General features: G+C 48.9%; 2 protein-coding genes and 1 long non-coding RNA gene across 11 annotated transcripts in view; 2 read left to right on the forward strand and 1 right to left on the reverse strand.

The window, feature by feature from the left end:
- Positions 1–5,000, forward strand: part of DUS2 (dihydrouridine synthase 2) — a 51,436-nt gene extending 46,436 nt beyond the window's left edge. For all 4 annotated transcript variants that reach the window (XM_058706196.1, XM_058706195.1, XM_058706197.1 and 1 more), the window contains exons 13-16: positions 1,435–1,584; positions 2,924–3,011; positions 4,151–4,224; positions 4,463–5,000. In XM_058706196.1, coding sequence (XP_058562179.1) covers positions 1,435–1,584; positions 2,924–3,011; positions 4,151–4,224; positions 4,463–4,700 — 550 coding nt within the window. In that variant the 3' untranslated portion in view covers positions 4,701–5,000. The remainder of the gene's footprint in view (positions 1–1,434; positions 1,585–2,923; positions 3,012–4,150; positions 4,225–4,462) is intronic.
- Positions 5,001–8,320: 3,320 nt separating this feature from the next.
- LOC131498820 (uncharacterized) lies at positions 8,321–10,312 on the reverse strand. Its single transcript, XR_009255605.1, has 2 exons — positions 9,135–10,312; positions 8,321–8,500 (listed from the first exon to the last, which is right to left on the reverse strand). It is a non-coding gene; the product is annotated as an uncharacterized LOC131498820 (long non-coding RNA).
- Positions 10,313–10,409: 97 nt separating this feature from the next.
- The window catches only part of NFATC3 (nuclear factor of activated T cells 3), a 140,202-nt gene continuing 134,470 nt past the window's right edge, over positions 10,410–16,141 (forward strand). For 3 of the 6 annotated variants that reach the window (XM_058706185.1, XM_058706182.1, XM_058706183.1), the window contains exon 1: positions 10,410–10,814. In XM_058706185.1, coding sequence (XP_058562168.1) covers positions 10,712–10,814 — 103 coding nt within the window. In that variant the 5' untranslated portion in view covers positions 10,410–10,711. The remainder of the gene's footprint in view (positions 10,815–16,141) is intronic. The other 3 variants (XM_058706180.1, XM_058706181.1, XM_058706184.1) reach the window with 2 other exon arrangements.

Consider the following 16,141-nt stretch of genomic DNA (forward strand, 5'->3'; position numbering starts at 1 on the left):
GATGTACTGGAGTGGGGTGGTGATCAGTTTTGCCTCACAGAATAGGATGCTTAAGAAACCTTTGGAAATTTCCATCTCTGGACTGATCTCACAGCAGAATTTTGGGAACTAGAGTGCCAGTAGGTTGGAGGAATCTGGGGACTGGGCTTGGGAATTCCTGGGGAGGAAGGGACTTTCCCAGTAACAGATCTGTCACACACCAGGCCATCAAGACCCAATGGTCAGAATTGAGCCCCTGGCCTGAGCCTATGCCCACACCGCATCACTTTGCAGTCTGGGAGGCTACCCCATGGTCCTCTACATTTGATATAGCTCCAGTTCAGGTGGTTGACTTTTGGGGCCCCTCACAACGTGGCCTAGTACCTGTTCCTTTGGCTCCATATTTACCTATTTCCCCAGGCCCACACCTGTACTCAAACTGGGTCTTCTGCCTGAATGCTCTCTCCTCCTCATGTTGGCTGTCTGCTTCCTCCTTCCTCAAAGAAACTTTTCTTTTTTAATTAAAAAAATTTTTTTAACGTTTATTATTTTTGAGAAAGAGAGACAGAGCATGAGCAGGGGAGGAGCAGAGAGAGAGAGGGAGACACAGAATCTGAAGCAGACTCCAGGCTTCAAGCTGTCAGCACGGAGCCCGATGTGTGGCTTGAACCCATGAAGTGTGAGATCATGACCTGAGCTGAAAGTCGGACACTTAACTGACTGAGCCACCCAGGTGCCCCATCAAAGAAACTTTTCTAAACCATGCTTGTGCCCAGGCACCCATCCTCACAAATACCCTCTGGTCCTCAAGATGCTTCCTAGCAGGGAAAAGAGTTGCCAGAAGGGTCTTCTCAACCCTGTGCTTGTGGTGTTGGTTCAGTCCCTATCCCACATAGCTTAACCAGGGTTGACTCAGGTGTCTAATGAGCTCAAGAGAAAGAGTATAATTTTGTAGCTCTTGATGGTACCTCAGTTTAGTCTAGGCCTAACTGCTTGTGGCCGGGGCAGGAAGTGGGGAACCACTTAGTGGTCGTGGCCTCTGTCTCTTTCTCCCTTGGGTCCACATGAGGATGAGGCTGTGCATAAGCCAGGCGCTTGTTCAGTGTAGGTCAGTTCACTCTTGGGTAGGGTCACTTGCATGTGTTTTCTTCTTTGGAAGAGAGGCTGGGCTTAGGTGGTAGAGGTGACCTTTACAGCCTTTTCCACCCACCCCAGCTTGTCTTCCAGTGTCCACCCCCAGAGGCTCACATTCACTCTTTGCCAGTCCAGGCTGATCCCAGGGGTAGGTAGGAGGCACCCCCTGATGGCTAGATCTCAGTGGTGTTTTCATATATATGTGGGGCGGCGGTGGGGAGGAGGGGCATTTCTCAATGGCAAGGCCCTGGGCTCCTGCAGTAGTTTCCTAGATGTTGATTCCACTGAAGGACTTACACTGCGTTGCTTATCCCTCCACAGTGAGGCCTTTGGCCTTGGTGCCTTTTACGAGGAGATGACACAAGAGCTGAATGCCCGGCGGGCTGAGTTCTTAGCCAGGACCCCAGAGGCAGCGGGGGAACCAGCTGAAGACACCTCTGGTATCATTAAGATGGCTGTCAAGTTTGACCGGTAGGTCCGCAGCTTGGCCTCAGCTTGGCTGGGGCCAGTGCCCTCAGCTGGCTGCTGTACATGGTTAATGCTAAGCTTAGGGACTACAAGTCTTCTGGGTTTGGATACTCATTCTCATTTTTCAGTGTCCCAGAGATGGCATTTTGAGGAACACGGCCCCTGAAAAAGCCCAGGCAGCACTGTCAGGGGTGTGCATGTTGTCTCAAGTGTGACTAAACACCTTTTCTTTGATCCACCCCCTCCCACAACTTGGGATGGAGAACTTGTCTCCTGTTCTTGAAAGCCTATGCTATTCCCCTGGCCCTGAGCATCTAGCTGCCTCCAAGGCAGTGGTACCCTCGCCCTCATCTGGCTGTGCAACCCCTGCCCATACCTACTGCCCCATACTCACTGCCCCATACCAGCCCTGTGGTTCCCTCTTTAGGCAGAAGTAGCCTCAAGATGACTATTCCTTCAGAGTGTGACTCAGCTTGGAGTAAGGTCCTCATCCTTGTCTTCTGCCATCTGGGATCTGAGCCTTTCTCAGGTCCCCGGGGGCCCATATTGGTAGCCAGTCTTGTCTGGCAAGGGCTTGGGAGGACGGAGTGTGGGCATAGTTGGTCAATCATATCTGGGGAGAGCTCCTGGTGGGAAGTTGGAACGTAGTGCCTCCCACTCTGTCACCCTATCACCGACTGGCTCTGACTCTGGAAATAAGAGTACACTGTGTCCAAGGCAGAAACAGATCATCTTGATACTCAGGGGACATGATAAGGGTGGGTAGTAAGCTAGATCCGAGACCGCTGTGTGGCCATCTATATTCCCAACCACCACCCACTCCCTCCTGTCTTGTTTTTTGTTTTTTTTTTTTAAAATTTTTTTTTTTAACGTTTTATTTATTTTTGAGACAGAGAGAGACAGAGCATGAACGGGGGAGGGGCAGAGAGAGAGGGAGACAGAATCGGAAGCAGGCTCCAGGCTCTGAGCCATCAGCCCAGAGCCTGACGCGGGGCTCGAACTCACGGACTGCGAGATCGTGACCTGAGCTGAAGTCGGCCGCTTAACCGACTGAGCCACCCAGGCGCCCCAGTCCTCCTGTCTTGTTTTAAGAGGCAAACTGGACCTTCCTTTTTGGCTTTTGAAGGCTGTTTTCCAGGCTAGAGTTCAGAGTGCCGGGATTTCACATCCTATCGCAATTCCTCAAGCATGCTGAAGCCCATCTGACTTTTAGGCAGAACCTAGGCCCCACCCCACTGGTGGAACAGAAATGGGAGCTCAGGGGAATAAGTACAGAAGTCTTGAGGCAGAAGCCTGATGGTGATGGTGGGTGAGCCCTGACTCCTTCCTCTCCTTTCCCCAGGAGAGCATACTCACCCCAGATCACCCCCAAGATGTGCCTGCTGGAGTGGTGCCGGAGGGAGAAGTTGGCGCAGCCTGTGTATGACACGGTGAGGTCCTGCACCTGGCCCTAGAGTGCTCCCACGGCCGATGTCATCACCCCCAACACACTCATAGCCTGTACCCTGAACTCAAGACTACTTGGCTGGAGCCTGGCTTTGTCTTCCGTGGGCTTGCAATATGCGATGGTTGCTGGTGGCCGGACCAGTTGCTGATATGATAGCCCCTTCTCTGTGTCAGTGGGCCTGTTGTCTAATTCTGGCCACTTTCATAACACTGAACTTGAGGCCTATGTAAGGGGTTGCTTGGGCCAGTCCCTGCCAGTGGTGTTGCTTAGACAAGGGAGACTTCTCTGGAAAGGGCCTATTGGCTTACTTAGGAAGAATGCTCAAACCTAAAAGTTAGACATGTTTTTGGACCAGGCCTTAGCCACTGGGGCACAGAATTGGGCCCCAGACTTGAGGCCCCTTGGTGGAAACTTTAAGACAGTCTTGCTTCACCTCCTCTGGTCCCCATGGCCATGTCTTATTTAAGCTGCACTGTCTCTTCTGGACTGACCTTCTGACCTCTAAACTTGTACCTTCTGGGACTTGTGTCCCCCTCTCCCAGAGTGAGTTTTCCAAAGCGAATCTGACTTCTGCGTCCCTGCTCAAGTCCTCATCCTCTCCCCAGTGCCTTTGGGATCAAGCTCCAGCACCTCAACACAGAGCACAGGGACCCCACATGCCTTTCTGCTTCATGTCTCATCCACTCTGCTCTCTGTCCAGCCACATCATCTGGTCACTCTGCCAAGTGTACCTTCTCTGCCACATCCTTGCCCCCTCTTACCCCTTTGCCATCTGTTGAACTCCTCCTCATTTTGGGTGACCTAGCCCATCCAGATGTCAGTAGAAGCAGGATCCATAGTCACGCGCAGCTAAGGGCTCTGATGGCCCTTTGCTTATGTCCCTGATTGAACTCCTGAAATACTGGAATGTCGTTACCTGTTTGTGTATCTGTCTTTCTTCCCTGGCAGATGCCCAGGCACTTCTGCTAGGGAGGAACATGTGATACAAGTAGCCTTCATTTAACTTAGGTGGGAAGTACTTCCTTTATCTGCCTTCCTTGTGATCCTGGCAGGTGAGCCCCAGGGCTCATTCCTCTTGTCCCCATGTAGCCATCCCTGTTGCCTTTGCTCTCTTTGCACCAGGTTCAGCGCCCCCTGGATCGCCTCTTCTGCTCTGTTGTGACTGTTGCTGAGCAAAAGTACCAGTCCACCTTGTGGTGAGTTTCCTCATCAGTGGGCTTGGGGCTTGGGATGAGGGGCCTGTACCCAACATTGATGTAAGAGGGTTTGGGGAGGATGGTGTACCTGGGCAGTGGCATCCCTGGGTAATGACCCCTTCCTCAGTTTTGTCAGAATCTTTGTCAAGGGTGTGTAGAGTCAGGCCTTTCCAGCCTCTAGTCCTGGAGCCAGCCTGCCTGTCTACCTGCCTTATTGTCCCATACCTCATCTGCCCAGGGACAAGTCTAAGAAATTGGCAGAGCAGGCTGCGGCCATCGTCTGTCTGCGGAGCCGGGGCCTCCCTGAAGGTCGGCTGGGTGAAGAGAGCCCCTCCTTGCACAAGCGCAAGCGGGAAGCCCCTGACCAAGATCCTGGGGGTCCCAGAGCTCAGGAGCCAGCAGTGCCTGGGAAGCTGTGCAAGAAGCCCTTTGTGGCCTTGGGAAGTGGTGAAGAGAGCCCCCTGGAAGGCTGGTGACCATTGTCCCTACCTTGGCCATCCCCCCTAGGGGCCTGGCCGTAAGTGGCTGTGGGTGCAAAGCATGAACCTGATGCCATTGGACAAATTGCTGACTGTTCCTGGCAGGAGTTAAGAGGTCTGGCCTGGTCCATCAGCCTGAACCAAAGGGTTTCTAGGGTGCACATCTTCCTTGGTGGATCTGAGTAACAGGGCCAAGTTCCTAGTGACCTCAGTATTTTCTTTGAAAACAGGAACTTTTTGGGTGGCACCTCCTCAACTTGACATTGGTACAGTGCAATAAAGACACCTCTACCCTTACCCATGGCTACTTGCTTCAGCCCTGGGCATTGTCACACACAGACTCATGGCCTGGCATAATTATTTCACTCCCACCCTCTGTGCAGAGCTAGAGCTTCCAACAGCATATCCCCTACCCATCCTTATGGATCTGGTTGGAAGTAGGGGGTTGGGTGTATCCTTTAATGCTCATTGGACTTGGGCTGAGCCAGAAAGGCCCAAGAAGCCCATTCTACTGATGGCAAACCTGAGGTACTGCCCATCAACTGACTTTCTTGATGAGAGGTGCTATAGAATCTGGGGAACAGCTAGGGTATCTGGTACCCTAGTGAGGGACCAGCTCAGATACGTTGGGCAGGTCCTGGGTCTGACCCCCAGCTGGCTGGAGTTCAGACCTGCTGAGGTGTCTGCTCTGGGTAGGGGACACTGAGAACACAGGTTGCTGATGCCAGCAGTTTGGGTCCCTTAAAATTGTCCACCCACGCCGCTGCTTGCCCCCAGCCCCCACTATCCCACTTGGGCCGGAAGGAAGTGGCAGATTCTCTTTAATTTCCTCTTGGCAGTGAGAAGCAAACAAACGGCTACCACATCTCATGGGGCCTCCCCCTCTTACTGGGAGGGGCGTTCTGACCAAAGGTCCCTGCCCTGCACCACCCCCGCTTCCTCCACTGTAAACACACTACTTCTCCTCCCTTTTTCCAAGTGCTGTAGGGAGGGGCATTCCCCTCTAGGCCAAGGCCATGTTTCTCCCATGTCTCTAGGGTCAGGCCCCTATGCCAGCCAGCAGCCCCTGGCCCTGGTGGCCTGGGATCAGGCGGCGATGCCCTTGTTTCAGTCCTGGAGCTGCACCTGTCTGCACACTTGTTCCTCTGTATGCAGATAAGGATACTGCACTACCAGCTGCCTCCCAGAGCCCATTGCTGTCTGACCTTGGGCAAGTCACTTCTAGTTCTCTTTGGGCCTAAGGGCCCTATCTGAGAGGGAGATCAGCTGCTCTGCCTGCATGAGAGTGACTGGAGGATAAATAGGCCTATGATAGGGCACTCTGTGGCTAATGGGGTCACTCTATGCCGGGGATGCCCTAGCTTCCCAGACCAGTGCTCCAAGAGAAGGAGCCCCACCCAGGAGACAGACTGAGGCTTGTTGCAGTCTTAACCATCAAGCTTTAGGCACAGTTTCTGACTTTTCTCACAAACTATCTCAGTTAAAATGCCCCTTGGTCTTTCCTCATATCCCAACTGGAACAGGGCAGACAGAGAGGCCCCAGTGGACCCCCAGGCATCCTGAGCTAGTCAGAGCTTATGGAAGGATCCTATGGGAGCCAAATACCAAGTCTTAAGATCCATTTTTCCTGTGGGGTTGGACTGTACCCTCAGGCCTCTTCCACCAGTGTAGTTTCCCTGGGGAAGCCCCTTCTTTGGTACGTCAGGTTTATTTCTGGGCTATGGAGAAGGAGAGGTGAGGTAGAGGTCAGCTGTTAAGAAAGAGGCTGGAGTATGGGGACTTAGAGGGCCCAGGAAAAGCACTGAGGAGAGGGGCATTCACAGGGGAGCAGGTGAGGGAGGGGCTAGTGTATGTTCCATAACTGAGGATGTCTGGCAAAGTTCCTGGTTGAATATGTTGGCTCTCAAATGGTCTCATCTTAGCATACCTCAATGATGCCTGCCATGGTCTCACAGTGACCTTCCCAAGGTCTGGGACCAACTGGGAGGGCCCAGTTGGGTCTGAAAGCTCCACTCATTGTTCTCACCATGCCCACCTTAAACTAAGGCCATTTAGATGCCCAAACCTCTCTCTGGGCTAGTGTCCACGACACGTAGTCATCCATTCCAGCCACCTAGATTGAGGACTTGCTCTTAGCTCATCACATTTTGGGGGCACATGAAAAGGAGGGATGAATAAAGCTGGAGAGGGTGGCGCATCTTCCAAAGGTCACAGCAAGAAGACAACTTTGTGCAAAGACAAGTGGGGAATCTTGGGGCGCCTGAGTGGCTCAGTCAAGTGAGTGTCTGACTCTTGATTTTGGCTCAGGTCATGATCCCAGGGTCATGGTATTGAGACCCATGTTGGGCTCTGCACTGAGTGTAGAGCCTGCTTGGGATCCTCTCTCTCTCTCTCTCTCTCTCTCTCTCTCTGCCCCTCCCTCCCTCTCTCCCTCCCTCTGCCCCTCTCCCTAGCTCATGCTCTCTCTCTCAAAGAAAGAGAGAGAGAGGAAGAAAGAAAGAAAGAAAGAAAGAAAGAAAGAAAGAAAGAAAGAAAGAAAGAAAGAAAGAAAGAAAAAGAAAGAAAGAAAATGTAAAAAGATGAGTGGGGAATCTCTTAACCATCCAGCCCTGCACACTTAGTTCCTTCCAAGTGTCAATCCTGTTCAGAATTCTTCCATGGCTCTCCACTCCCCTCTGGATCAAGTCCAAACTCCTCAGCCTGGCATCTGAGGACAAAATGCTGACCCTGTCTTCTCAGCACCCTGTGCTGACTTCAGCAAACAACTTTGGTCAATTGTAGTTGGCTGGTATTGCCTCTGCCCAGATTGAGAGCTGCTCAAGGGCAGTCCTCGTGTTCCCTATGGCCAGCCTCAGCATGGGAGTAGGGAACAGGCACAAAAGAAGACTCAAATAAGCTTATTGCATGGGATATGTGGCATAGAAAGAACTTTTCTAAACTCTGACTTTCCTCCAAAGCTCCTATTTTCCCTAATGTGGAACAAAAGGGGTTGGGCTGGGCCCTGCCGGGCTAAGCTGTACCATCCCATGGCTCAGAGGCCATGGGAGAGCCTTCAGCAGTGGGGTTCAGGTCCAGGCCTATGGCAGCTGATGAAAGTAATGGCTTTTCTTAAGTCTCAGGCCTGGCCGGAATTCATAGAGGAGGAAGAAGGGGGTGAATAGCAATCCCCATAGTCCTTGTCCACCAGTCAGGAGTCCCATTGCACTGGTCCCCTTGGCCTCCTGGTTCACAGGGCCCTCAGAAGGCTGGAGGCAGGTCAGATGGCCTCTTACCATCTAAAAGAGCTTTTGAGCTGGACTGAGGAAGAGCTGGCCTGAGGAAGAGCTGATAGGGAGGCCTTGGCTGAGGAAAAGGAGTGGAGAGAGTTCAGGTTTTGGTGTGTGTGAGTGGGGTAGACCTCTGTCCCACCCTGCAGAGCTCTAAGCCATTGCTGCTTTTCTTACAAAGATGGTGACACTTTTCCTACAGTCAGTGCCTACTGATGCTCTAGCCCTTATCAGTCTAGGTTAGAGTTCTGTTTTCTCCAGACCATAAGCCTTCCCAAGAAATGACCCCTTCTAAGTGTTCTCCAGGTGCACAGTGGCTGGGAACACAGATGAGTAAAACAGTCACACAGATGGATGCTTTGGTGAATTGTTCAAACCATGTCCAGCTTCTGTGGTCCCTTCCCGGTGGTAGGGCTGATAGGTCCAGGGTCTCCCTCTTGCACTCTCTGTGGCCTGGCTAGCTGGGTCCCTTGTTTGGAGGGCAGAGGGGCTAGGTAAAGATCCATTTTCTCAATCCAGATGGTAAATAACCTGGAAAGTATGTTGGGGGGAGGTCAGGGGTGGTGATGGACAACACATCCTGAAATTGCTCATTAGGAGGGTACCACCCACACAATGCCATTGGCTCCCTCTCCTTGACCTGTTATTTTCTTCTACCCCTAATTTCACCCTCCCCCAGTACAACTCAGTAATTCATCCAAAATTCTGAATATGTTCGGTTCCTTGCTCTAAACCCTTCTATGGCTCCCTGCTTCCCTCAGGATAAAATCTAGGTACTTTGTAGTGGCCTGCAGCACTCTGCCCATTCATCTGGCCTTATCTTTGGCTTCTGCTCACTGCAGGTACTTTCTGATTTCTAAGTTTTTGGCAATCTGTTTTCTGCCTGGAACCATCTTCCTCACTTCTTGGCCATCTTTCCAATTCCTACTTAGTCCTGTGGAAGCCCTGTAACCCCAGTGGAATTATGAACCTTCTTGGAGATCCTGGCACAAGCCTAATCTCTTCACACAGTGATTATAGATTTGCTGTCCTCTCCCCCTCTCCTGAAGGGAGACTAATTTATCTTTGCTTTCCTAGGTTCAGCACAGGTATGGGTACAGAGCACTCAGCAGGAAAAGTTTTCTGCCCAATCCAAGATGAACGTCTTATCTGCTCTGGACATTACCTGTCCTCCTGACTTGAGGCCTAGTTAGGCCTTCCCTAGGGCTCAGGTATCGGTCCATATATTGAAACCTTTCTGCAAAGCACTCCACTTTGCCCTCTTCTCCTTTTTGTGGGAGAGCTCCTGGGCCTTTGCACCTGCACCCAAGGCCGAGACCTAGTGCCCTGAGTTCCTACGCAACATGCTTCTATTGATACTGTGCCCTTTGGGGCCTAGAGCTAGGGAAGTAGGTCGCCGCTCCTTCTCCCAATTCTCGAGCTCCCAGTCCACCCTGCCTCTTGGAGTCCTAGGTAAACAATCCAGGCTCAGCGTCCCCTGGCACAGCTTCCACCCCAGGCCCAGGAGGAGGCGTCTTGGGTCTCAAGGGAAGACATTCTCGCTGGGGAGGAACCGAGAGCGAAAAACAGTTCTTCAGACAGTGTCACTTCCTCTCCACTAACAAACCACTCATTTTGGGTATCGGGCCCTCCTTTCACGGATGTGCACCGGGATGCTGAGGTCTCCGAGCCCGTGAGTGGTGCAAGTTCACGACGGGCTTTCTGGTTCAGTCGGCTTACAGCAACGGGCAGACTTTGCCCATGGGGCTCTGCCGAGTCCTCTAACGCGCTGGCTGTCCGCCAGGGAGTAGTTGCCCGCTAGCCGACGCGGACAAAGGCGCCGCTGCCGGGAGCGGGCCCCGCCCCGAAGGGGTGGATCTGCATCGTTGAGGAGCAGAGACTCCGGACTCCTCGCGCCGCGCAGGTCTCCTCGGACTCCGCCCCAACCGAGCTGGAAGCTCAGCGGGCCTCACCCCAGGCTCCGCCATTAGGGTTGGGGTGGCGGGATAAGAGTGTGAGTGGCGTTCACGTAATACCCCTCCGGAGCCCTGACACCTTCCCCAAACCCAGCCATTAGAGTAACATTTCAGCCGCCCTTCACCGAAGCCATAACCATATTCGACGTGAGCTCTGCCCAGTAAGGAATGGGATCTTCGATTGGGGGGTGGATTGGATTGCATTCAATCCAATAACAGAGGGCTATCTGCCTCACACGCGGGTGTAGGGCCCTGGTTTAGAAGTTGAGGAAAGGATAGCGGCCAAACTACAACTCCCAAGAGATACTGGGGTTATCCAGCTCTCCTTATGCACGTGACTTCCTTCTCCCGGAGAGGGAATCACGCGGTAGGCCGTTGATGGGGCGGAGCCATTGGGCTAGCAGGGGCGCTAGCGGCCTATGCGCAGCACGCTCTGATGGGCGCGCGGTAGGGGGCGGGGTTAGTCGTGCAGCCCTGCGCGGCAGCGCGCTGGCTGAGGCTGCTGTTGGGGGGCGGGGAATATCAGCTAAGGCGACCGTGGCGGCTTAGGCACCAGCGACGGGTTGTGACGGCGGCTCCTGGTGCGGCTCGGCGCGTGGCCAGCTCTCAAGTTCGGAACGGAACGCTCGGTGTCACGGTCCCTGCGCGGAAACTTTGCTGCGGAGCCGCGACCTCCTGGCCCGAGCGGCCGGGCATGAAGCGGCGCTGAGGAGCTGCCGTCGCCGCTGCCGCCGCCTCCGTCGCCGCCGCCGCCAGAGGAGGATCCGCAGCACCCTGGGCCACGCCGATGACTACTGCAAACTGTGGCGCCCACGACGAGCTCGACTTCAAACTCGTCTTTGGCGAGGACGGGGCGCCGGCGCCGCCGTCCTCGGGCTCGCGGCCTGCAGGTGGGTGCCGGGCGGGGCGGGACCGAAAAGCGTCTCCTCTCCTCGTTCGCAAGAGCTCGCCGCTTCCCTGGTGGCTTGGTTGTCTGGGGCTTAGTAATATCGTGTGTGTGTGTGTGTGTGTGTGCGCGCGCGCGATGAGCGAAGAGCGGATTTGTGTGTGTGGGTGTGGGTGTTAGTGTGTGTTTGTGCTTGCGGTGAATGAAGAGCAGATTTAAATCGCTTGAAGAGTTGTGTGGGTCGCAGCGACGTGGAAGTGGCCGCGGGCTTGGCTGGATGCGAACTAGTGGGGAACTCGACTCCGGGACTCCTATGGCCAGTGGACGCCTGCGGTTTGGAGGCTGAGGGTCGGGGCCGCTGCCCAAGTGGTGTCTGCTTGTCGTTGCTTTGCCAGCGTGGTGCGGAGAAAAAGCTGACCCTGTGAAGTGTAAGCGCACTTAACTTTTCATCTTTTTTAATATTTTTTGTTTTAAAGATGCACATTCTTGAGGTGTAGGAGTTCTCTGAAATTCGTGCACATGTCTGTTTAAATATGCTTTCTTAGAGTAATGCCATCGTGTTAACACTTGGGCAAGTTTATGGCCCACATTTAATTCGAAGTGTAATTATAACGGGTCTTTTCTGAAAACTACATTTCTTGAGCAGAGTGTTTTGAAAGATTAAGAAAAGTGGGGTGCCCTGTTCATAATTCTAGAAAGTTCTGGGAGTCAGTTTTTATTTTAATTAAAAGCCCACCTCAGAAGATGTTTTAAAGGAGGTCGTGAATTGGGAAGGTTGAACACCGTAATGCTTGGAGGTCAGACCAATCAGGAAATAGAAACAGGATGGCTGGGGACTTAGAGCTCTCCTGTGACCTGGTTTGGAATACTGTGGTTCATTAAGTTCAGTTTCCCTATTTCATATGTAGACGAACTTCAAAAGAGATGGATAGGATTAATCCTTATTCTTTCTGGGTATTAGTTGAGTTACTTCATGATCATATTGATGTTCAGTAGACTGTTCAGTTGAGTTGCAATGAAAAACATGCCTAAACGTGAGGCTTAAGGATTCTCTGGACGGTATTGTCTTATTAGTCCTTTTAGTCTTCATATGTTGTCTTTTTAGCATAATTATTTCAGCAAAATACATTTATTTCAATTCCACTGACATTACTTGAGCACCTTGTATGTTGAAGATACTGTTAGGTACTTTGTAGTGTTATGATGGGTGCAAAAAAGGACTGAAGGGCCCTCAAGGAGCTTGGGAAATGGGAGAGGGACATATAACCCAAGTAATTCTGCTTCCAGGCAGACTGAATGGTGGTGTGTGTTATAACATAGGCACAAATGGGAAAGTGACATGTGTGGAGAGTAGTGGCACTGAATTATGTGTTTAGGTTATTGAGATTTAACAAAGTAAAAACAACTTGTTTTAATGAGTATTTTTATTATAAGAAAATAAATAGTTGATGTCTGCAAACTTTTACTGAGGACAAATGTGATTAGAGCATGCTGTAAAGCAAATTCATGATCAATAAAGTAGTATTCTCATGTAAGTAGGAATTGTATGTACATCCAAAGTATTGGACAGCATTTAAAGCTATGAAAACAGCTTTTTAAGAGATTACCTTTGCCATGAAACTCTCCAAACCATTTTGGTATTAAAATGGGTCTAGTAGGTGTTAAGGTTTGAAACTTGACTTGTAACTGAAATTCCCAAATTTAAACTTGAATAGTTTCATTTGACAAAAAGTCCACTTTAAAATATTATGGCAGCTGTTTTTAAGTGTTCTTTCTTCTTCAAATTAAGATGAAATATACATGACATAACCATTTTAAAGTAAGCAATTCAGTGACATTTAGTGCATTGACAGTGTTGTGCAACCACTTCTATCAGGTTCCAAAACATTTCCATCACTCCTGAAGGAAATCCCAAACCTATTTAAGTAGTTGCTCCTCATTCTCCCTTGTCCCTTCCTAGTCCTGGCTTCCCAGTCCCTAATATGGGATTTGTTTGTATGGATTTACCAATTCTGGATATTTCATGCAAATGGAATCATACAAATGTGGGCTTTTGTGTCTGGCTTCTTTCACTTAGCGTGGTATTTCATGGGTCATGCATGTTGTAGAATACAGCAGTACTTCATTCCTTTTTATGGCTGAATATTTTATATATACCTCATTTTATCCATTCATCCATTGATGAGCATTTGGGCTGTTTCTATCCTTCGGTTATCTTGACTAGTGCTGCTTTGAACACGTAGCAGCTAAGTTAAAAATTCTGCTGGGCAGGATGTTTTGTATATTCAAAACTACTTGTTTGCAAAATTAGTTTTCATTTTATTTTATTTTTTAAAATTTATTCTTAAAAAATTTTTTTTTAATCTTTATTTATTTTTGAGAGAGAGACAGCTTGTGAGCAGGGGAGGAGCAGAGAGAGAGGGAGACACAGAATCTGAAGCAGGCTCCAGGCTCTGAGCTGTCAGTAGTTCGCGAGTCCGTGCCCTGAGTCAGACTCTGTGCTGACATCTCAGAGCCTGACTCAGGGCTCGGACTCACGAACTGTGAGATCATGACCTGAGCTGAAGTCGGACATTCAACCGATTGAGCCACCCAGGTGCCCCCAAATTTATTCTTAATTTACTTATTTATCTTTAGAAAGGGGGAGGGTAGCGGGAGAGGGAGGGAGAATCCCAAGCAGGCTCCACACTATTAGCGTGGAGCCTGACACGAAACTCGAACTCTTGAACCAGGAGATCATGACCTGAGCTGAAATCAAGAGTCATTTGCTTAACCGACTGAGCCATCCAGGAGCCCCACGTTTTCATTTTAATAAGCATAATTAGAGTGTGTAGCTTGAAGGAACTAAGTGGATTAACTGACATGCTTTTAGGATGATAATATGCAGTACTGTGGGCCATGAGAATAAAATTGCTTGGTAGAATTCAGATCAATGTTGGGTTATATCAGTGTGTTTACTTGTTTTTGGATTCTTTTCCTCACTGGATTGAAAGTTCCATGAAGGCAGGGATAGTGTCTGTATCTTGTTCATAGTTATATGATCGGTGCCTAGCACAGTGCCTTTATCATAAGAGTGGGCACCCAGTATTTGTTGAATTAATAAATACTCCTTCTTAAGTTTTGAGTCATTGCTCACTTTTTTTTTGTGGTAGAGGAAGTTAATGAGACTTGTTTCAATTCTTTGGCTTTTATCAGTCAGTTCCATAAGACAGTAGATCTTGGTAATTTTGGCAGCAGGTTTTCCATCTGTCTGAGGGTGTAAGAGTCCTTGTATCACCTCTAACTTTCCATACAGAAGACTTTTGAAAAATATTTGGTGGAGAGGATAATGGACGGGAACTGAGGACAAGCTAAGGGGCCGAATTAGTAAATGTCCTAAGAGCAAGCTTATTAAAAGTACACATTAGATGATTTGATACTTGATAATGTTGGATACATTTATGATTGACTTTTTAAAAAAAAATGCTTGTTTAGTTTTGAGAGAGAGAGCAAGGGGGTAGGGGCAGAGAGAGAGAGAAGAGAGAGCAGAGAGAGAGAGAAGAGAGAGATTAAGACCCTGGAGTCCTTAGCCTTTTTCTTTCTCTCTCTCTCTCTTTTTTAATATGAGGTCAGTGCTAGTTTTAATTTTTCAGTTAAAAATGAATCACAGGCGCCTGGGTGGCTCAGATGGTAAGCATCCAACTTCGACTCAGGTCATGATCTCAACATTTCCAAGTTTGAGCCTTACATCAGGTTCTGTGCTGACAGGTGAACCTGGACCCTGCTTTGGATTCTTGTCTCCTTCTCTCTCTGCCCCTCCCCTGCTTGTGCTCTGTCTCTGTCTCTGTCTCTCTCTCAAAAATAAACATATATATATATATATATATATATATATATATATATATAAATGAATCAAACTATTTTAAGTTTTTTCTTAATAACCTAGCTTCAAAATGAAGACATACTTCAATAGTAAATAGAGAATTTTAAATTGATAAGTGTTTCATGTATTTCACTAGCATTATTTGCCATTATAAAGGGCAGCCTCTGGTGCTTTATGTATTTATTTATTTATTATTTGTATATCTCTAATTTAGTTTGATGTCATAATTTTTCACATTCAAAGTTTCACTCTCAGGGTTTGGTTCGTTGTTAAATACTGACTCTCTAGTCCTGAATGAGAGTCACTGGGAGGAGTGTGTGCTGTATACTGACTGCATAATATCTTTCCTAATGTTGCTTTTTTAAGAGGGAGAAATATCGTGGATACAATATGTATTTTTTTTTTAATTTTTTTTTTCAACGTTTTTTAATTTATTTTTGGGACAGAGAGAGACAGAGCATGAACGGGGGAGGGGCAGAGAGAGAGGGAGACACAGAATCGGAAACAGGCTCCAGGCTCCGAGCCATCAGCCCAGAGCCTGACGCGGGGCTCGAACTCACGGACCGCGAGATCGTGACCTGGCTGAAGTCGGACGCTTAACCGACTGCGCCACCCAGGCGCCCCATACAATATGTATTTTTATAAGAAATTTGCTTTAGGATAGGAAGTGTAATTTCATCAGATAGCACTTCAGTACACAACTTTTTCCCATATAAAGTTGAGGAACTTTTCCTAGATGATTGTCATAGTCTTTATTATTATTTTTTTTTAATGTTTATTTTTGAGAGAGACAGAGCATGAGTGGGGGAGGGGTAGAGAGAGAGGGAGACAGAATTTGAAGCAGGCTCCAGGCTCTGAGCTGTCAGCACAGAGCCCAGTGTGGGGTTTGAACTCTGGAACTGCAAGATCGTGACCTGAAGTTGGACACTTCATCTACTGAGCCACCCAGGTGCCCCTATTGATAATTTTTAAAGTGTTTGTTTTATCCATGTTAAATGAGATGATGTATTTAAAGCTCTTAGCACAGTTCTTGGTCCAGTAGTACTCATTAAGTGCTGGTAGTTAACATTTCTTAACACACACACACACACACACACACACACACACACACACCCCCTGATGATAGGTTATTTTTTATTTCCTCTCCTTCCCTAGACCCTTTTCCCTATGCTAAACTAAAACACTGAGAGAGAATAGGGGCAGATAGGAGATCCAGTTATTTAAACCTTACTTAGTTAAGTTGAAATATTTGTCATAGATTTTTGTATTTTATCTTTTATTCTTTTTGTTAACCTCATTTGTCATATCTTACTAAATAAAAGTGCTGAAGGTCACTAGCTTTTATATTTTTCTAGTGTCTTGAATCAAATTGTTACTCAGTATGGTGTGAAAGTTGGTAGATTTGCTACCCATACTAAGTATAATTGGATATTTAAATCAGTATGAAAAAAGGGAAGTTACTTCTCTGG

This window comes from Neofelis nebulosa, chromosome 17 (genome assembly GCF_028018385.1).
Source record: "Neofelis nebulosa isolate mNeoNeb1 chromosome 17, mNeoNeb1.pri, whole genome shotgun sequence".
Taxonomy (NCBI): domain Eukaryota; kingdom Metazoa; phylum Chordata; class Mammalia; order Carnivora; family Felidae; genus Neofelis; species Neofelis nebulosa.